This window comes from Lichenostomus cassidix, chromosome Z (assembly GCF_008360975.1).
Source record: "Lichenostomus cassidix isolate B80296 chromosome Z, HeHo_3.0, whole genome shotgun sequence".
Taxonomy (NCBI): domain Eukaryota; kingdom Metazoa; phylum Chordata; class Aves; order Passeriformes; family Meliphagidae; genus Lichenostomus; species Lichenostomus cassidix.
In genome coordinates, this window is record NC_139511.1 from 31,944,190 (window position 1) to 31,966,848 (window position 22,659).

Genomic DNA, 22,659 nt, shown 5'->3' on the forward strand with positions numbered 1-22,659 from the left:
ACAGTATAGTGACTTTGAATGTGTAATGTAACAGATGCTATTATTTCAAGTGTATGAAAACCTACACTGTTGCATTGTGATACTGTGTCTGAAATTTGAAAAACAAACCACTGCAAAAATTACATCTGTGGGCAATTTTTAGACCCTTTGTTCCAGGCTATGTCCATGTGAGATTCATTGTGCTATAATGCAGCGCTTGTTAATAATGATTTAGCATGAAGTCAGTGAAGTATGTGCTTATGTGTTCAGAAATTGCTTTCATGTCTAAAGATAGGAGAGGAGAAGGGAAAAAGCAAGAACTGGGTTATTGTTAAAGCAGACTTCTTAGTGACCAGGGGAGACTGTGAGTGATGTAGTTTTGAGGTAAAATTGCAGGATAATGCCTCAGATTGTAATCTGCCAACACTTATATGCATCTAGTGAAATAGGTGCACTCGTTGCTGAATTGTTCCAGCAAGAGAATTTACTTTGCCAAAAAAACCCTCTGAAGCTGAATAAATAAATTTTTATCTTTCTGTGAGTTACTGGTTTTGAAGATGAAGGAAAAAACGGCTGTAGTTGCTCTTTGTGATTTAGAGGAGCTTAAAATTTCATTGTGTTTGCAACTTTTTGTTACAGTAGGAAGATTTCACATGCTTATGAAAAATGTAATTTGTCCAAGACATAGGCCTCTGAGGAACACTGCTGTCTATGTACTCAGTAGAGGCTTTACTGTTTTTAACATCCAAATTATTTAAAAGTCTCCTGAGTCCCTCGGCTGACCAGACCTCTTCACAAAAATAATTTGCTGCAGTTTTATGTGAGATTAAAGGTGTTAAAATGGATTTTTACTATAAAGCCATAATTAATTGATGCTGGTTGGGGTGGAGGAGGGGATGGGGGCATAATAGAAGAGTAGAAAATAGGGACTGTGTATTTTCTGTAGTATATGTGTGTGAATGGGTACATATGTATATAAAGAATGTGAATACATGCAGATGCATGCATTTGTATGTAGAGAGGTGTTTGCATACATATGTGTAAGTGTAGGTAGATAGAGCTGTATAGAGAGAGTGTTGCAGTGGCAGAGTGCTGTGCAGTTCTGAAGGTATGTGGTAGCAAACTGTACCTATTTTTTTTTGTGCTCTCTCACTCCTCGAGTATTCTGTATGGCAACTTGAAATGATTAAAACGGGACTCTTATTTTAATCTAGGTGAAATTTTAAAAAAACAAAAAACCAATCCCAAATAGATTAGATGTTTTGCCTTCTGGTGCTCTGATTTAAATATGATTGTACTTTAAATGTGGTCCACACAATCTCAGTGTTTGGGAGTGTATTAATGAAATTAGAACATCTTACTGAACTGGATATGTAATAATTGCGTTTGTTGTGGTAAACATGGGAGCTGACAACAGTAAAGACTCAAGATCACTAAGAAATAATGTATTCCAGTAATAAACCAAAATCTTGCAAGTCTTAATATTGAAAAGAATACAGAAGATGACTCATATGCAATATGTGGGAAGGAACATATTTTACAATTATGTGTAATCTGATTGTTTCCTCATAATCAGTCTGAAGACAGAAGAAAGTAACTATTTATCTCTTCTGACTTTTATCCCATGAGAGAAATAATTCCTTCCTTTCTCTCTTCTTCCCAGTTTTTTCATTCCTTGGGGAGAAATAGACTGAGACAATATCACTTTTAAAATATGGAAGTGTTTATGTAAATTATTGTAGTCATTATTCAGGAAATAATTTGTTTGTTCAGCAAGATAATAGGTTTTAGATTGCAGCTTACTACTTTGCAGCTGTCCACCAGCTATGTCAGCTTTCTTTAACTTCTTGATTGTTATTTTCCCTTCTTTTGTTTTTGTACTGGATGTATTTTGAAGTAGGTGCATTTTTCCAACAATATATGAAACAATCAAATGCAATTATCAGTATATTATATTTCAATTTTTTTTTTTTTTTTTTTACAGAAGGAAGGAGAAAAAAATCACAAAGTTCGACTAGCAGTTGGAAATGGAGTAAGAAATGATGTATGGAAGGAATTTTTAGACAGATTTGGTGCTATTAAGATTTGTGAGTTTTATGGTGCTACTGAAGCAAACATATGTTTCATGAACCACACAGGAAAAATTGGATCTGTTGGACGCACCAATTTCTTTTATAAGGTGACTATTTACATTTTACTTAGTTAATGGCAGTGCTGAAAAATTGTATTTCTTAGTTTGACTTTGGGACATGGGACTACGGTTGTAAGTCCAAGTTAAATTTTCTAACTTGGTTATTGCAAGTTAGTTGACCCTCTGTAAAATCTTGGCACCCAACCCAGTTATACTTTCAGCAGTAACACATATTTTTCTCAGAGTTCACAGAGGTCAAAAAGGTCTTGGCTCTCTTCTGACAGTTTTGAGTAACCTGACAATTGCCAAGTATAGTTTCAGATCTCTACTACATTAGCGGACAAAATAAAAAGTTGGATCTATTTTAATACCTAAGAGCTCATCATCTCTAAAATAAGCATACAGAATTCATATTCTGATTTATTGTTCTACAAATTGTAGTTAGAGATGTGTTTATATAGTATATTTATATTGCATATTGCAATGTAAATGTTTGGCATCAATGGGAATTAATAACAACATATTATAATAATTATATACAATAGCATATAGGCAGACTTTAATAGATATTTCATACCTAGGTGCAATTAAACATAATTAACTCAAATAACATCTAGTCTGTACCATTATTCAGAAATGTCAAAGATAACATAATACGTATATGGTCACTGTTGAGTAATTGTGACAGAGAATATTTGACAATATTATTAGGTTTAAAATGCTATACGCCTTTATCTACCATCTGCTATATGTATTTGCTGTATTCTAGGTTACTAAAACTAGAAAAAAAACCCTTCTTTATTTCATCAGCTTTGAAAATGGCAGTCATACATCTTGGGGAGCAGGATTACATATTATTTATATCACACATTATGACTTTTCCTTCATCCTTCTGAATAAGTGAAGAATTTGTTTCTGCTTGAAATTGACAGATAGACTTTTTCATTTTGATGTTATTAGTAGAATCTTTTAAATTATTTGAAAGTCTCTAAGTAACATGTCCCAAGATTTAGCTAATAATATGAATGATGTCAAGTAAGCCTTTTTGCAAGGAGACTACATATTTACCATTATGTTGCTATTTATGCCAGTTTTTACTCTTCTTGAAATGAATAGTACTTCATGAATTGCCTAGAATTTTAAATTGACTGATACCTATTTGTGCGTACAAGTTCTGTTGACCTAAATTACATTTGTTCTCCTGACGAGAACAGACAGCAAGATGTCCTGACAAATTTTTTTATTAGGGAATGATGTAAACCTATTGTTTGGAAATACATGTCATCTTCTGATGACATGTAAATAGGTTTTTGGGCATAAGTTCCAGGGTCCACAACTTCAATACTCCATCACCACATTACAATCACCACAGACTGCTTTACATGTTGGGGCCAGAGGAATTTTTCACTTCTGTTACAGGAGCTCAGACTGCAGGGAGGAATCTGGAACGACTCAGAAAAGCACCACAAGAGGTAGTGTGTTCTCAGAAATCACTGAGAGCTCAGGAATTTAAGCAGATGACTCCACTGATTCTCTGTCCTATGTGTCTGATGCTCTGTAGCAGTCACAGTGGCCATCCAATGCTGATAGATATCTCCAGAAGGGTCCATAAGTGCCACAGGAAATCGGGAATCTGGAATTTAGGCAGTAGTAGGTGAACCAGGAACCTTAGAGCTGATGTTAATTTTTGTTTCAGACTTAGAAAAGTCTTCTAAGCCATATGCCTTATAATCTTAAAAATTTTTTCATGTGTTCCAAACGTGAGTAAACTTGTTTTCAGTATTGCAGAACTTCTGGCAGAGTTTTTCATAAGTCATTAACCTTTTGGAAATACTATATAAAGTCTACAGCAGATAAAGATTAAACTTGAAACTACCTGCATATATATTTAATTATCTGTATTTTTAATGGAGTAGTGTAGAGATTTTGCATGTGACTTTAATTATGTATTTTAACGCCACAGATAAGTTCACTTATACTTTTTTCAGGCATTTGTTGTAGTTTTTTCATATATTTTGCAGATTGCAGATTACTAAACAATGCAATCTGAAGTGTAGCTGTTGTTTGATTTATTTCACTTGAAATTACATCCACCAGACATCTAGTGATACGTAAAGGAGAGCAGCAATATTTTTGATTTGCTGACCTGTGAATGATCTGAAGTTGGAAAGAAAATCTGTCTCCTGCTGTAAAGTAGACAATGGCACTGACAAGGCCCAGGCACCCAGTTCCTAGTGTTTGTTGTTTTTTCAAAGAAATGCTACAACACCCTTTAACACATTTCCTAGGGGTTTTCTAGACACCCATTTCTGAAATTAGGAATAGAAAGAAAGAGAACTCAGAAAGTGGGAAGAAGAAGCTTGTGTGTTTGCTTATGTGATACACTAAAGAAGAAGGAAGAAATTTGCTCTCTTCCTACTGCATAATTGCACAGCTGGCAACAAAGAATGGGCAGTACAAAGCCCTATAGATAGAGATATTGAGTATAGAGGGAATAATAGCAGAAAGATTGAAAGTATAACATTATAGCAGGGAAAAAGGAAGAGAAATAGGAGTGTGTTCCTGTTGTAGGTAATGGCAGTTGCACAGTTTGTAAAGGTGAAATACAGATAAAAATTATGGCTTTAAGAGGCAAACTGAGCTCTCAGAATGAATAAAGTAACTTCTCTGCCAGTAACTGCTAAGGGCTGGGGACAATTGCTTGTGATAAACATTAAGGTCCTATGGCACACATTTATTGTCCTAAAAATGTTGAAAGACATAAGGTAATAGGAAGAAACAGATGAATGTTACAGCAGTTGCCAGAAGTCACTGTATTTAAGATGTTAACTAAAAGCAGTGTTCTTGTTTGCACTTGTTTCTTTTCACACTGTGTTCTTTATATAAGAGGGATTGGTTCATGTGCTTGAAAGCCTCCCTATGGAATATGAATAAATCTTTCAATAAAGATGTTTATACAGTGTCAATGATCAAGAAAGTAGAAGCCTCTGAAAGTACGAGCCTTTTCAGCTGGTAAAACTTAAAAATGTTTTACAGAAAAGATAGTGTATTGATTAACACAGTACTATAATAAATTACTGTTTAATCTTTGCATCTGACATACATAAGTATCTAGCTAATGTTAATAATAAATTTGTTACATATTACATACATTATGTGTGTATTTATATAAATGATATGGGATAAGTCTGGAAGAACCTCAGTTGTGTCTATCAAATACACATATAAATCTCTTTCTTATACTGAAATACATTCTGAGTGATGTGAGACAGCAAGGGAGTTTGGGATTAACAAGATCCAAGGAAGCTTATAAGAAGGGCTGAAAATAACCCACGGCATGTTCACCTGAAAAGCATTATGTAAAAAAAAAAAAAAAATTCAAACTTTATTTGTAAATGTAATCTTTCATTATTTTAAGCATAGATACTTGAACTATCACAGGAATCTAAACCTCATTCTCAAAACTGTATAGATGAAAATCAGCTTTGAGCTGAGAAACATTTAAATCTTATAAAAATCTTAATTTCAACATATAAAATGTCTTCCATACAACCATGCAGATTTAGTATTCTGCACTTTTTTCTTGCAATCATAGACCTTGTGTCAGAAGTGAAATCTTTTAGTTCAAAAGTAAGCAAAGTTAGTTTTAAGATCCTAGAAAACTGGATTCACGGGAGGAATCCTGATGTGTAAATGCAAAAAATGGAAGCAATGGAAGCTCTTAAGTTCATTGGCCAACGAAAATTAATGTTGTATCTTCTTTGACTAATTTTGAGCTAAAATAATCTAAGGTACTACAAGTGTGTTTCAAGGCATTGTATTCTTATATGTGGTGATTCAGTTTAATAGTTTTAAGGTATCAAACATAGCTAAAAAACGTTTTTCTTGGTTTTGTTTGCTTTGGCTAACAAAGCTGTGTGGAGGACCAATGCATCTGGTCTTTACAGTATAAATAATGCATTACAAGTATATTTAAAAAAACATCTCTAACATGTGTAGATACTAGGCTCCAAAATTTTTTTTCTTACATTTCAATTTTTAAAGATTCTTGAAACTAAATCTAGTACATATAATGCTTTGTTTTATAAGCAGATATTCTCCCAGAGAATTCAACAATGCCTCATCTCTAAAACAAGTAATAAAAAGCTTGTGATCTCTGTTTTATGGTAAAGGTTCTCTGAGCATTCACTGTAAGTTGGAATGTCAAAACTATTTTCAAAACAATATTTAAATTCACATATTTCCAATCAATTGAAAAAAAAGGAGGTGGGAGAAGCTGTTACTAGGGAACAGCTAGGCAGCACAGTAATAGACAATAATGTTGCATATTAACTCATTTTAAGTTTCAGCTGGATAAATGATGGTTTTTGTTTGCTACATTTATGTCATGCTTCAGGGAGTAAAATGTAGATTAAAATGATGAATGTTTCATGCAGTACTCTGTGAAAATAATATGGTAATGCTCCAACAGCTCAGGTCCTCTTCCCATTAAAATTTAAATAATGAGGTGAACCAAATGTTAGTCTGTGCTCAGGCTAAATACTTTGCTGTGGAGCTTTCATTTTCTAGTATTTAATATGAAAAGCAAGCTGCTTAGAATCATAGAATAATTTAGCTTGGAAAAGACTTTTGCACAGACACAGCTGTTGGCACAGACTCTGTATAGTTTCATTATGCATATCTAATACAAGATGTGGTGTTTTCTTTTAACCATGTATTTGCTTGACTATTATTTCAAAAACATAAGTGGAATAATACCTCATTAATACTCGGAAGTTGCAGGCAAAAAAAAGATGTACACAACATTCTATAGTTATATATAGTAATAGTCTCAACAGTTTTTAGATGATCTCAGACACTAAATTACAGTTCCTGCATGTTTATAACAGCTCATTTTAATTCTTCATTCTTTCAGAGCTCAGTAGCTGTATATTGTTAAAATACTACTCTGTATGATGCATTATTTTAAGCTATTCTAACAGACACAAAAACAGAATAATGTCATTTTAAATTTAATTATTATTATTTATATTATATACATTGCATTTGCTCATATGAAATCTATTAAAGTAATAAATATCAATGAAAAGCAAAGAAAGTGCAAAAGAGTAGCATTTAAATGTAGATAGCAAAAAAAAAGACAGTCAGAAAAAACCCCACACCCATTCTGTTCTTCAAGAATAAACAGTTCTTTTCTAATTGAGGCAAACTTTTTGGCTCTCAGATTCTTGACTTTAGTTAATGGTTTAGTCTGAGGTTAATAAAAATAATTACCCTTCACTTCATTAAAATAGTATCCCATTCTCAAATTATTATTTTGCAGGCTATGACCTTTTTCCTTTGATAAACTGTTAAAAATGTCTTCTTGTTTCAGACTTAGGGTAGAAGGAAAACACAGTGCTGAACATTGAAAGGACTCAGTGAGACAGTTTTGTCCATATGAGACTGAAATTGTGGGATTCAAGGTGCTCTTTATTCAGACTTCTTTGAAAAAAAATTGATATAGTTACAACAGGATTTCAAACTAGGATAAAGTAATTATGCAACTCTTCATCCAAATCAGTGGGAGAAAATCAAAGCGGTTTATGTTTTAACATCCTACCATTCATTTCAGTCACTTTCATTAAAGCCTCCTTAAGTTATATTGCATTTCTTTATTGTGAAGAGTGCAGGTGCAGAGTGCAGCTATTAATGTTTTATAAAATTGTTTTCCCGTATTGCCAAGATTTCTCAGAAGATGATTCCATATCCTCGGTTTCACTGTTAAAGATTGTTGACGCATTTCTTTATGAGACGGCAACATGGGATGCCAAGCTGGGCAAGTTGCCTTTTTAGAATAATAACTGCAAACACAGTGGTCCAAATAGTACCAGGCATATGGTATCTGTCAGTGTCTGTTAAAGGTCTGGTTTGGATTTATATCACAGTAGAAAAATGAAATTAAATAAGAGTCAAATGTGTATTTGAGGAAAAAAAAAAAAAAGAGGTATCACAGTTTCTAGTTTTGATAAGAGTATCTTGTCCTCTCCTTGAGTTTGCTTGGAGCCATGGGAGTGTGTACCCCTCTGATGCTCACTTCCACCACCATCCAGCAGCCTGAGATAGGGCGCGAGAGGGAAGAACTGAGGCAAATTAAGCAAGAGTAAAGCCCAACAGGAAGCAGGTTTTTGTGAGGCCTTTCCTTTGCCAGCTGTTTTCAGTGCCAGAAGATTCCAATAACACTTCATATGAGCCACCACCATTAAATGTCACTTAAACACTAGAGATACGCTTCTGTTAGGCTGACTCACATAGATCTTCCACTGATAATGTGGATCTCGTAACTTGTTTGTAAGAAAATTAACGAAAGGACAGTTCTTTGTCTTCATTTACAAATATGTTTTGATGTTGCTTACCTCCAGGAAATGGCATAATTTTACATAAAGAGTATTATCGGCGTTAAATGAAACTGCATTCTCTTTTCCGATGAGAAAGACTGGAGTACAGATTTCCTTACTTACATTTGCTGCCACCAGATGTCACTGTGTAGATGAATAACTGATAACTTCTTCCCTTTTTAGCTATTTTTCCCGTTTGATTTAATCAAGTATGATTTCCAAAAAGATGAACCAGTTAGAAATGAGCACGGTTGGTGTGAAAAAGTTAAGAAAGGTAAGTGTGTTTTTTAATAGGATATTTTGGCATATTGATTTTAATCAGATCCTTCAGAGAATTGTTTTAAGGAGTGTTGCTATTGTGTTACTGCAATTTACCAAACCAACGATTACTCTTTGCTCTGAAAAAAAGCAATATGATTTTTGATCTAAGATTAAACAGCATTAAACATACCAGCTGATATCAGAAGCACTCAGGAGATACTTGGATATATTCACAGAAGAGTAGTGTTCAAAAGTGATGCTAGGATATTATCTTTGAATATATACATAGTGACATCTGTGTTTTTTAAAGGAGGTTAACACAAGGAAATCGTTGCCTAAGAGATCTACAGGATGGACTGGTGGATTAGAGCAAATGCTTTTTGATGAGAGATTAAACGTTTCTGACTAAGTGATGTGATTCAGCTTAATAATAAAAAAAACCCAACAAAACAAAAGAACGAAACAAACCCAAATTTTCTTGATTGTAGCTGTCTTCAAAATACTTACTAAAATCATGATTACACAATTTTTCAAAGTGTTTATTACATACTGGAGCATATATTCAGCTGTGGGAAGGTAACAGCTGAAACTGAACCAAGAAAAACTCATATTAAAGGTCAGGCAGACAGCTTTAATAAGGAGCTGAAGCAGATTTTTCAAAGGAGTTATGAGATTGTCTAACAGTTGATAAGCCAGGGTGGGCACTTTGAAGAAGATATGTCCCCAGAAGCTGAAATTTTATAGGAATTTATCTCTAGGGATGCCAGGCTGACCTGTGAAGGGAACATATGCTCTAATTAGACACTTGGTCTATTTTTTTTTTCAAACTACACCGCTCAGTCTAATAAAAAGTATTATCTCTGCCTATAATCTTTGTTTTACCCATGTCTTGTTTCTTCAGAGCATTATGGCTGCAGTGATACTACCGGTGAACTAAGTACTTCCACTTTATACACTACCAATTCATCTACAAAAATTCATCTACCATTCTATCACAAAAAAAAAAAAAAAAAAAGGCACGGCTCTTTTTTAAGGAGGCAGTCTTAAATTAAAAATTGTGACTACTTTTGGAAGCATTTTGATGTATTTTCATATTTGTAATTCTTGTCTCTGATACAAAGTAATGTAACTCTTAAGCTTTATTGTTCAGACCTTGGTCCCAAAAAGGTTATTTCATACAATTTTTCCAGGTTCAGCGAACTAACACCTTGACACTCTATACGCATAACAGGATAACCCTTTCCCCTACTCTGCCTACTTTTTGAGGAAAAAAATTGTACTAAAACTTCAATATTTTACTCCAAAAAGTAAAATGATGATGCTGTATCACTTTAATGCATATTCTTAGGAAGACACAGAGTCACAGAATATTCTGAGTTGGAAGGAATCCACAAGGATCAAGTCAAACTCTTTAAGTGAATGGCCCCCACGGGGATTAAACCCACAAGTTCAGTATTATTAACACCAGGTTCCAACCGAGCTAATTTCAGTGTTCTCAGAACTTCTGAAAAGAGACTAAATAGGGACATAATGCATGGGTTGAACACCTACTTTTGATTAACACTAGTTTTTTTAGTAGGAAGCTGATGAAGCTGAGACTCATCATTAGGAATTTAGTGACATGTGGCGAGTGGGACATAACATTAACTTGAATTGTGCACTTTCAGAGGATAATAAACTACTAGTGAGCTTACAATTGACAGATGACCATTCTGGGAGAAAACTGATGAGTCATCAGGAAGGAATAAAAGTGACTGTGAATTTGGACAATGTTGTAAGTAATATTAATGTCAGGTACAGAAATGCCCAATGATGTTTTAGGTTTATATTCTTTCAACTTTTCCATATAGGTGAGGCTGGTCTTCTCATTTCCAAAGTCAATGCGAAGAACCCCTTCTTTGGTTACGCTGGCAATAAAAGACACACAGAAAAGAAATTACTCTGTGAGGTATTTAAGAAGGGAGATCTTTATTTTAATACTGGAGATCTAATGGTTCAAGACCATGACAATTTTCTATATTTTTGGGACAGGATTGGAGATACCTTCAGGTATAATTATTGTTTCTTTTCATATTTCTTCAATTAAGATATACAGAATAGAATTATGTATATCTTGTTTTCAACTGAAACTGTTCAATTTATTGCTATTGTGATGTAGTTTATAATGATTCTGAAGTGGATGAGAGGGGCTTAACTTTATCACGTGTGTTTCTTGATTATTAATCTTTTGGAGGTGAATGGCTCATTTTCAGAACGGTTGGTAGGGATTCCAGCTCTCTGAACACTCCTTTCAATAAGCATGCAACTAGTTATGGATTTGCAGTGAGCAGGAAGTCGGATACTGATGAAGTGGAGAAATATGTATCAAATAGTAGAGATTGGTCACATTTGATACACTTAGATACATGTTTAAAAAAATTAAACAGTCGTATTGATCTTCAATGTCCGTTAGAGTGTTCTAATACCCAGTAAGGTTTGAATTGCAACATTGTCTTCTGGTGATCAAATTCCAATGTGACAAGTGTGAACAAATTTGAGTTGGTTTTAGTCTGAAATGAATGGAGTGCCTATTAAAGTTTTTTTGATTTTTTTTAAAGAGGAGGTGTCATTGAATAATTTTTTTTTCACACATTTTAGATGGAAAGGGGAGAATGTTGCCACTACAGAAGTTTCTGATGTCATTGTTATGTTGGACTTCATACAAGAAGCAAATGTCTATGGTGTGTCTGTGCCAGGTAAAAGCTTTAGTTACGTGTTTTTCTTCTCCCAGGTTAGTTGTTAACCCTCACAGCTACTTTTATTTCATGGTTTAAACATATGAATCATGTTTGATTGAGTCATCTGTTTAATACCTAGCTAAAGTGTAGATGCACATAATGAAAATACCCCCAATTGTGAATGAGCCTGTGAATCATGCATTTTTGATCTGTATGCAATGAGGAGTATTTTTGAAAATTTATTGTGCATGAATTTGTGATAGCTACATAACCTAAATTAAAGTATAAAGATTTATTAAATTCACATCTGTGGAAAATCCAGACACATGTGTCAAAATAAAATGTCAGTGATGTAATTTTGAAGTAATTCTAAAGGAAAATGTATGAATACATTTTTCTACTTTATTTCACTTTTCACTTAGCCTCATAAAGTAACAGTAAACTGTTTACAGTAAACTGTAAACAGTTGCATTACAAAACTAAGGAGAAAGTGAAAAAAAACCAAAGAGAAAAATAAATTCTTAAGGAAGAAAAGACACTCATTTCTTTTAATACTTTTTGTTATTTTTCATGAGATCATATGGGCTTGATTCTCATCCATGCTAAATCTTTTTTAAAATATATGCTAAATCTCACTGGGATAAAAATAAGTTCCTTTATAGGAAACTGCTTGGTGCTGTGCTTTCACTGGTGGCTCAAACAGTGTTGATAACTTAACAGTTCTTGGCTACAACTGACCAGAGCTTGCACAGTACCAAGGCTTTCTCCATGCGTGAGAATGCTGGGGACAGCAAGAACTTGGGAGCAGATGTAGATGGAACAGTAATCCAAAACTGATCAAAGGGATATTCTATATCATATGATGCCATGCCTCCATAAAGCTGGAGGAAAGAAAGCAGACAAGACTTTTGTGGTGGTGGTGTTTGTCTTCCCAAAAAACCACTGCATGCTCTGAGTGAGGCCCTGACCTGCAGGAAGTAGCTGGACATCTACCTGATGATGAAATACTGAATGATGTCCTGGTTTTGCTTTTCTTGTACATGTATCTCTTGCTTTCCCTACGAAACTGCCATTACCTTAACACTTGAGTCTTGAGTTCCTTCTTTTCCCTTTCCATCCCATGGAAGAAGGGAAAATAATGAAGCTGGCTGGTTGTTTGGTTGTTGGCATGGACAAACCCTCCACAAAATAAATGATAAAGGAGTTTAAAATGTGAAAAAGTGTCACTTACCTGTATTTTAAAGCCATACAAGCCACATTTAAAGCCACAGAAAGAAGACTGTCTGAAAATCAGACTCAGAAATTTGAGAGCTGCTCATTTCCTATACAACACTTACCTGTTTACCTATTCAGTTTATGTGACTGTCTTGATGATTGCACTTAAAGATAAACAAATCAAGTTCCTTACAGATTTTGTAGTACTAGCAAAACATTGAACCAAACATAAGGTTGGCAGAACAACTCTGCTGTTACTACTATTTGGTGGTTAAAGTGTGCAGTTACTTTTGATAGCTGAAGTTCATTGCTTCTACATCTTACCGATTTTGTTCTTTCTTGAAGACCCACAGTGCTCTCTTTTTCCAGACAAAACAGTTAGAACTTTTAATATCTCCTTCTGTTAATTCTGATGCACAGTTTTGAGAAAAGATGCTGGCAATAGAAAGAGACTAAAACTGAATTGAAGATGTAATTGGCTAATCTAGGAAAGAGGCTCATCTCTCTTGTTTTTGAGAGAGGAATGTTGTTGTTTATCCCCGCTTATTGATTATATCGTGCATGGGACTCCATTTACTCTTACCCGCCACGCTCATTTGCAGCATTATTGCTTAATTGATCACTTGAGTGATCTCCAAGTACATGTAATGCCACATAAAATATGAATGAGGTCTTGCAGCTTTACTGAAACTCAGAATATGATATATGACTGTTGGTTTGTTAATGCACTACAGTACTTTTTTGTAAGGTTTATCACTACAATGTCAACTTTATTCCTGTTACAAAATTCTCATCTCATTTCCTTTCACACAGATCATGAAGGAAAAGCAGGAATGGCTTCTCTTATTTTAAAGCACAATACATCATTAGACTTGGAGCAAATGCATAAGCAAGTAGTGACCCATCTACCAAGTTATGCTCGCCCCCTTTTCTTAAGAGTCCAGGTAAGCTGCATTATTGCACTGTGCATACAAACATCTACATAATTTAAACACAGAGATGGCTAAGTGAATAACAAAAAGTACTTGTTCATTTATCACTAGATTGGTTTTAGACCTGGTCCTATTTGCTGTCTTCATTAATGGAGTCCTGGAAAAGAGATTACACAAAAAGTCAATACATTTGCAGATTAGGTTTAAATGGGAGAAATTGTACAAATGAGCAAGCACAGAGATCATAAAAAAAGGATTTGGGGAGATTAGAAGCATGAGCATGGTGAAAGAAAAAGGTTCAGATTTAAAAATGGGAAGAATTGCATCTGGAGAAAAGAATCTATAATCCATTTTATTCATGAAAATGAGAGAGAAATAGAGTTAAAGCAGGAGACACTGGCTGTGTGCAATAAAATGAATGTTATTTTCTGTGTAATGGTGACAAATGTCAATGCAGTTGGAAAGTTACTAGGTAAATTGTAAAGATGATTTGAAAATGTATGTTATTGTTTTCACTATAGTAATCATCAAAGTCATCCTTATTTGCACACCACTGTGCTCTAGTAACTGTCCAGTTGGGGGGAAAAAACAGTCACTCACCCAAAGAGTTAAAAATGTAAATACAATACAGTGGACTGCATAGGGCTAGGAAAAAATGTGAGAGTATCAAAAGCATACAATATTGATAAGATAAATGAAATCTGATGAGCATTAAATTTCTGTTGTTTTGTAAACACCATGATAAAGACAAACAGAAAAATGTTTTCAAAGATGTTTTTGAAGGAGTCCCCCAAGTTTGAGGAACAGATGAAAAAAATAGTTATTGTTTAAAGAGAGAAGATAAGTTATGGTAGTTGGTTGCCTCGACCACCCAGAGATGGAATACTGGTTCAGAATAAAGTTTATGAAAGGCCTTGAAAGTGAAGTATGTATCCATCAATCTATCTCATTAGTCCTGGGTGGTGTCTTTTGTAGCAGCATTCTGATGTGAGCAAGCAAGATTAGACTGCAGAATGTTGCAGTAGTAAGTTTATGAAATTATGAGAAACTAGTCTAGATTTACTTCTCTACAGCTGTACAAAACAGCCCTTATACTGGACAGAAAGAATCTGAATCTTGGATGTTACATTGATATCAAGTATCTGGAATTGAAATTAAAATTTAAATAACTCCATTAGAGAATAATTGCTGTTGGTACAGCTATCATTAACCAAGAAAGAAGGTAGTGGATAAAACTTAAAGGGAAAAAAATTAAAAACATATTAAGCTTGATCTGACATATAATTATACCTTAGAAGATGTCAGAACATTTTTTAGACCAACAACAACAGGTGGATAATATCTTTAGGTATACCTGGAGTAGATGTAATGGCTCTTTGACATTTTTGTTGAATGTAATACTTAATTTTTTATATTCAGAGATTGTTTGCATATATATAAAAATACAAAGACAGAAGAGAAGATGATGGAGAGAGGTCATAAAGTTGTGCTGAGTAGAGGTAGTCAGAATAAAGACAGTCTCACTACAGATGCCTCCCACTACTTTTTCCTGAGGGATTCCATAGCACTGAAGAAGTCTGAGAATAAAATGCATGGTCAAGATCTGTCTTCCTTTGGACCTGGCTAGATATGGGTATGGCTGATTTAGTATGCGATTCTTCCAACCCCTTTTTTAAAGTGACAATAGTCATAGATATAGTGGATTTCTTGTGTTTTATCATTATGGAGTTCTTGGTAATAACAGGTTTTACTCACAGATGCTTTATGATGTGTAGTTTCCTTTTACAATGTACACAGTGAAGAGGATTGATTGTCTTGGGCATGCTGGGGCTGCACTACATGTGACACTAATGAGACACTGCACAGGGATGCAGAAAGAAAATGACTCTAGCTTTTGTCAGCCACATCTCTGGTGTTGGTCTGTTGCAGCACACAAGTTCCAGTTTTTCAGTGCAATGAGAAAAAACTTACTTACATCAAACAAGATTTTGAGGAACAAATGTGAATGTGAGCGAAAGAATAGTAGTTTCTTTTTGAATAATATATCTTTTTTTCTACTACAGGAAAAAATGGAAGTGACAGGAACATTCAAACAACAAAAATTTCGACTTGTGGATGAAGGTTTTAATCCATCTACAATTACTGATCCTCTTTATTTTTTAGACAATTCTAAGAAAGCGTATGTCTTCTTAACCAAAGAAGTACATGAGATGATCTTATCTGGAAAAATGAAGCTTTAATTGACCAAATAAGAGGCTATTAAGAGACAGTCTCTACAAGCTATTGTATGAGAAAACAAAAAAAATCATTACCAGTATTCATTCATAGTTATCCAGAATAATGTTTTTTATATTTGATATTTACATTCAGATATGTCTGACATCTTTACTCACTTGACTGGTTTTTTTTCACTAATCACTTTTTACCTCTTGAGACAAATTTCTAAGCTAATAGCTGAAATCTGTTTTTTATATTAACTTTGGAATATAAATGCTGAATTTGATACTTTCCTTAGCAGTAAATGAACATAAATGATACATGGTATGATACATGATAAAAAAATGAATCAACATATAAAGATAGTGTGTCACATGTTGTGTCTAAAGGGAAAAAATATGCCAGTAACATCTTTTTTATCAGTGGTTTACACACTTCTGAATATGTATGGTAAGAAGTAAAAGACTTGACAGTGGGTGGAAGGAAAAAACTTTTCTGCAGAGGATTTCTCTGATGAAACATAAGATAAAAGAAACTGAAACAGAAGAAAGTCCTTCAAACAAACCCAAATACTAACATCACTGCTGAGATTTTTTTCTGTCATAATCTCTGCTCTTTCATTTGTTAAGGTGGCTGTTTGGAGTATCAAGTTCTGAAGACAAAGCAAACCTTTGTGAAATGTTTAGCAGTAGACCAACAATAGGCAAAGAAAATACGCACACTTAATGGGGACAATAATTTATACAGTATAAAAAGAATTATTGCTGCACTTTATGTCATGCATATTGACTAACAAATAGCTTCCATACTCTTATTAATGACTGCTGGGGATCATTATTTTATGAGTGTAGAAAAAAGCTGAATTTTTAAAACAATAAATTTTGTGTCCTAATAATTGCATTTTCTAGGTTTTAAAATAAAGTATAAGATTATTTAAACCAAACACCATACTGTTTCAGTTTTATTTGTCTGATTGCACAAAGTCTGTTTTCCAGCCACTTTTGATACTTTACGTGCACAGTGCCCTGTTCTAATGGATGGTGATGCCTGCTTGGTCAGCCAGAAGCAGCATCAGAGAATACTGAAAGGGTGAGTCTCTCCAGCACTGGGCATCATATGTCTCTCTTCCATCCTAATAGTGGTATGGAACTAGGTTCTCATAAAGAGTAGGATATAACACACTTTAAAAATAACTACGTTTTCTTGTGTCTTCCTACTTTTTTTACCTAGCAAGACATTAGAACCTGTATCAATTCTTGAATCTTGGATTATCACTTTCATTGATTTTCTTTAAAAATCCAAACCAAGAATGCAGTGAAAAATATATGAGGATCGTGGCTTACTTACATTTTTGAATACAGTATTCCTTACGGGACATACTGAGTACAGTATTCCTAGTCAGTATAAATAAACCCTGAAATCCACAGTATCAGGTTTAATCTTGTAGTAGAATACTGAAGAACTTAGTAAAATCAATTGCTTAGCTTGGGTAACATATTTAGCACTTCTAAAATTTATTTTCCTTTATAATATTTGATACTATATATGACTAGTGAAAAGGTTCTACCACTTAAATGCCATAGAAATGAGAGGGGGAAAAATACATGAAAAAGAAGAAAACACTTTTTCATTAGTAACAAAAGAGAGAAAAGAAAGCTTGTTCATTAGTGTCACCACTTGGTCACTTATTTTGTGAAGTATCTAAGACGAAGCAGATTGTTTCTGTGAACAGTGGTGAGGTCAGAGAAAGCACCAGAGGAGGAACAAGGTATGTGTGCTACCCTTCATGCTCTGTCCACTAGAGGATCAGCCAACTGGTGTTTCCAAGCTCTTGGGTATATTTTCAGCAGCAGTGGGACTCTTGTAACACAGCTGCCTTGGGAGCCTACAAGTGTTAAGTTTCCCAGCTGTGACGACCAGTGAAATACAGAATTCCAGCTACTTCCCTGTTTTCCTTAGTGTAACCGAGACAGCCTGGGCAATCTGCCTGTTTTCAAAGGCAAGTAAAATAGTTCTGTTCCATATGCTACCCCAAGAAATAGGATGTCTGTGACATCAAGAAAATAATAAAGGGGAAATGTACAGAACCATAGGCTATGTATTTCCTCAGGGGAAGACAGTATATTACTCTCAATCAAGTAGTTTTCTTTCTTTTAGGCAGTAGGTTGGGTGCCAGCAGATGCACTGAAGCATGTTGCACCAAAATGTCACATTCCTCATGGATACTGAAGTTCCTGAACCAGCACTGCAGTTAGGCTGAGTAATGATGGTGGTTGTGTCAGATGCCACAAAGAGTCTTCCTTTCAGAATGAGAAGATATTAGGACTGACCTGTTCATTTCCTACCCTCACACAGATCAACATTTGGACTGGCTGAAGTCTGAGGGCAGAAGTGTTGCTGAAAAATGATGGCCCAGTATTTGTCTAGGAGACTTAATTTCATGTAGTAAGGGGTAAAGAAGCAGAGCGGTGGCTGGGGTGTGGATGGAGAGCTGCACTGCTTACCTCATATATTAAAAATAGAAGTGGGAGAAATATTAAAATTAGTTAAGGTAATTATTTTTGAGATTTAGCATACATATTTTAAAGTTTTCATATGCATTTAAGGAAAGTCAATGATGAAAGAAATGTTCATTAAAAAAAGAAAAGAAGTTGGAGTTATTATTTAGAGAAGGTAAAATTCTGAAAAGGTAAACACATATTCACTCCCCTGTCCTAGTGAATCTGGTACAGTTAGTACAGTTATAGTCTGGGTTAGTTTTCATAAATCTTTCTAAAGATCCTCAGAAAACAGTAAAAAAATACAAGCAGCTCATGGCCTGCATTTTATTCTCCTCACCCAAGGCAGATGAATAAAGCTTTTTATGAGAATTCTCATACCTATAACAGCCACCATAAAGGATGTATTTCAACTGAGAAAAAAATTTAATTTTCAGTAGCCTGTCCCTAGCTAACAATGCAACTAGTAATTTGATGTGCATTATCACAGCAGAAATAATGACACTTACCAGTATGTATGAAACTGATTAAATTGATACTAATTTCAAGCAAATAATGTCTTTCTGTTTAATATTTGCTACCACAAAAATTAGATGCAAAAATTCAGCAGTCAAAGTTGCATGTGAATAGCAGCAATTTTAGGAATAATTTTAGTGTGATGTGTATTAATAGCAGTGCTGTCAATAACTGACATCATGATGTGACAATTAATTTGTCTGTAAGAGTAAAATTAGATCATCTCATTGTGTCCTGATACTCAGGGCTTAATACCTTAAACATTATACCCTTAACTAGATAAACAGATTATATGATTTATGCCATGATAATTTTAAATTAACTGGGTCATTAGCAGAGTGAAATGCAATTCCTGTGTCACTAACAAGTCCACAAGTCTGAGAATCTTTTACCAAAATAGACTTCATTGAGATTCTCTGAAGATTGCAATAAGCAGAGCTCAAATCAAATGGTCAGGAATTACTTTTGCAATAGAACAAAGGAGTCCTTGTTGCTGCCTTGCAGTAGGAGGTACATTGACCTCTTCCCATTTGGAGCTGTTCTGGCACCGTGAGGTTTGCATACTTCCTGTGTGGCAACTGGGAGGTTTTGCTTTATGTCAGCTGGACCACACACACATATTTATAAATAAAAAGGGCACTCAGACTGGCAGAAAACCACTTGTTATAGTGTCTCCTTTTCTTCAAGTAACTGATACTGCTCTGCTGACAAAAATAATCTTATGTGTGGACAGTGTTACTAGTATAGAGCTGTACAAATCTGGTAAGATGCTTTTTGTGGTGGTTCTTGGTTTAGAAATCAACGGTATATCTCAATTCACTTAAAAACCAGCAAATCAACCAACCAAATAAAATCTCCCAAAACAAAACACACATTATAGCAAATTAAGTAAAGAGTATTCAATTATTTGAGGTATATTTTTCAAGAAAGGACTGAATGCCTTGATGACTACTCTAATAAGAAAGAGTGCTCATTCAGTGCAAACTGCTGAGTAGAGAAAAACAGAATGTTCAGTCTCTTACAGTGCTTATGCTACAGAAAGGCATATATTTGGTTTTAAAATACTGCCTAAAAATGTAGATTTGATCCAAAACCACACAACTGATTTCAATATACAGTTATTTGCCTGAGACAGAATTCATTACTTATCTGTTTTTGACAGGCTTTTGTGCATCATTGTTAACTATATGTGACCAAAATATGTAGCATCATGTGCCTCTGTGAGATGGTGGATGACAGGGAAACTAACGGATGGCTTTGTGAGTAATGACAACTGGAGTGCTGTGATTCTAGAAAAAAACTTGTTATAGTGATTACCACAATTTCCATTCATTCTTCTATTTATTCTGCCTTTCTTGTTCATTCTTTTCTCTTTGCCAGTAACTAAACATACTTGCATTCCTAGCTTTTTTAATAGGTAATAGGAAGTGAGGAAGTCACTGGTGCTGAAACTAGTCATGTCACATTAGAATTCTGTTAAATCCAATAAGGCGCACTGACTTTAGTAATCTGAGCACAGTTTTATACTAGATACATGAAATTTTAGTCAGGGGGGTTTAAAATAACAATTGAATTGTAAAGTTCTTGTTGTAATTGAGAGCACAGAAATTAAACATGCAGGCTTTACATTTGAGGTAGCTACATTTGAAAATCTGGCAAATTACTTAATTTTTTTCTCCAAACACAGGATATAATCACAGTAATTTTAAAAGCTAGCTAACAGTGAGATCACTAAGCACTGGTCTGGCTACCCAATTATTTCCAAACTTTTTTTTTTTCCAAAGTAATTTCTATTAGGCAACTTACAGTACTTTTCTAAATACATGTGTCCTCTACTATATGCTAATAATTTTCTCCAGTGGATGGGCTGCACTTTAATACTTGATCAATAGTAGTATTTTTTTTTCTTTCTTTTTTTTTTAACCAGACATGCCTTTTTCACAGCTTTTGCAACTTAGGCAGAAACACCTGTACTATACCAGTCCTAGCTCATAAGAAACTGCAAAGACAGATTAATTGATTAATTTGTGCCAGACTGTACTCCCCATGTATGAGGATTCAATTTTACTGGTATGGAAAACCATAAGGATGGATCTCTGGGGAGGAATGCCTAAGCATTAGCTCACTCTGACAGCTTCTTGTCCTGAAAGTATGTGGGAATAGAATGCTACTCTCAGATCTTGCCCTAGTTACATTTGAATGATAAGGCTTTTCTGTAACTTAAGAAAATTCATTGACAGAAAAATGGACATAAACATCAAAATTGTCTTCTGTTATTTACCTTTTTTATCAAGGAAAACTACCAGCTACCAACTTTAGTTGGTGCATAAAGAGATAATGATGTCATTCATTCAAATGTCAAAATGAAAAGGTATTCATTTATTTGTCAGCTTCTAAAAACAGCATGTAGTTTGCCTTTCACTTCAGTAACATTACAATGAAATTTAGTGGTTCTAGAGTACAATTCTATTGTGGCATTAAATGAATACCATGTGTGTGGCTGAAAAAGACATCTCTTAAATATCTCTATCAGCTACATTCCATGGTGCAAACTTCATAAAATTTTTCCTAAATTTTTAAAAATAAAGGTTTTAAAGAAATCCTAAATTGGCAGTAAACACTGTAGATCCCAAATGAGACACTGCAATTTAGGGAGTTGGAGTGGACTAAACCAAACAGATAGAGTGAGATACAGGGGGAAAAATTAGGTTTCAAACACCTAACAATTTGCTGGTGAAGAATTGCAATTATCCCTGCCTATGTAAATTTTCGTTTAAAAGTGTGATCAAGTCCTTAGCCAGAGAATTTTTTTTGTTTTAAAAGCATGAAACAAAACACTGGCTATGAAAATGCGGACTTTACTGTAGGTTTGCGAGTGGATCCTTTTCTCTTTAATAATCTAAATTAAAATCTTGGATACAAACAGACTAAGATACTATCATTCTGGAAAAGTCTGGATTAAAATTCCAAAGGTGTGGCACATTGTGAAGCCCTAATATGTGGCTAGCACAGTTTTTCCCATGAGAACTTTCTCCTGTGTTTTATAAACAAAGATAAAGTTTGGATGTTGTTAGAACAGTGTCTCGAGATTTGGACAGTTCAGGCCTGGCCAATCAGGGCTAGGGGGAGGTTTCTGACTGACCGATCTGGGTGACCTCTGAAAAGTCTATATAAACTGAAATCAAAATAATAAAGGTCTCTTTTTCTTGCCACACTGAGAACCCGGGTCCTTTCTCTGCTAGTGGCTCAACAGCAACACTAATACTCAGAATCCTTCCTCTTGTAATCTTGTAACCTTGTAAACTTTGACATATTTTTTAATGTTTTAAGCGCACACACACACACACACACACACACATGCACACACACACATATATATGTCTGTAGAAGAACAGTTTCTGGGGAGATCTTATAGAAGCCTTCCAATACCTGAACAAGGCTACAAGAAGGCCTGGAGAGGGACTTACTACAAGGGCATGGAGTGATAGGACAAGGAGAATGGCTTTAAACTGGAGGAACATAGATTTAAATTGGATATTAGGAAGAAATTCTTTACTGTGAGGGTGGTGAGGCACTGGAACAGGTTGTGGATGCCCCATCCCTGGAAGTGTTTTAGGCCAGGCTGGATGGAGCTCTGAGCAGTCTGGTTTAGTGGAAGGTGTCCCTGCCCATGGCAGGGGGTTGGAATGAGATTATCTTTATGGTCCGTTCCAAAGCAAACCATTTTGCAACTCTGTGATACTAAACAAGAGAGATTTAAGTTCATTTACAGCCATCATGCTTCAGGAGCAGTGGTGCTCATTTTACAGCTGAGTA

At 34.7% G+C, this 22,659-nt stretch overlaps 1 protein-coding gene across 2 annotated transcripts in view; it reads left to right on the top strand.

Moving 5' to 3' along the window:
• SLC27A6 (solute carrier family 27 member 6) overlaps nucleotides 1–16,772 on the top strand; it is a 36,936-nt gene extending 20,164 nt beyond the window's left edge. Inside the window, exons 5-10 of one of the 2 annotated variants that reach the window (XM_085042397.1) lie at nucleotides 1,967–2,158; nucleotides 8,671–8,761; nucleotides 10,599–10,797; nucleotides 11,386–11,483; nucleotides 13,494–13,624; nucleotides 15,676–16,772. In XM_085042397.1, the coding sequence (XP_084898523.1) occupies nucleotides 1,967–2,158; nucleotides 8,671–8,761; nucleotides 10,599–10,797; nucleotides 11,386–11,483; nucleotides 13,494–13,624; nucleotides 15,676–15,852 (888 nt within the window). In that variant the 3' untranslated portion in view covers nucleotides 15,853–16,772. Of the gene's footprint in view, nucleotides 1–1,963; nucleotides 2,159–8,670; nucleotides 8,762–10,598; nucleotides 10,798–11,385; nucleotides 11,484–13,493; nucleotides 13,625–15,675 lie in introns of both variants that reach the window. The other variant, XM_085042396.1, reaches the window with a different exon arrangement.
• The last annotated feature ends 5,887 nt before the right edge of the window (nucleotides 16,773–22,659 follow it).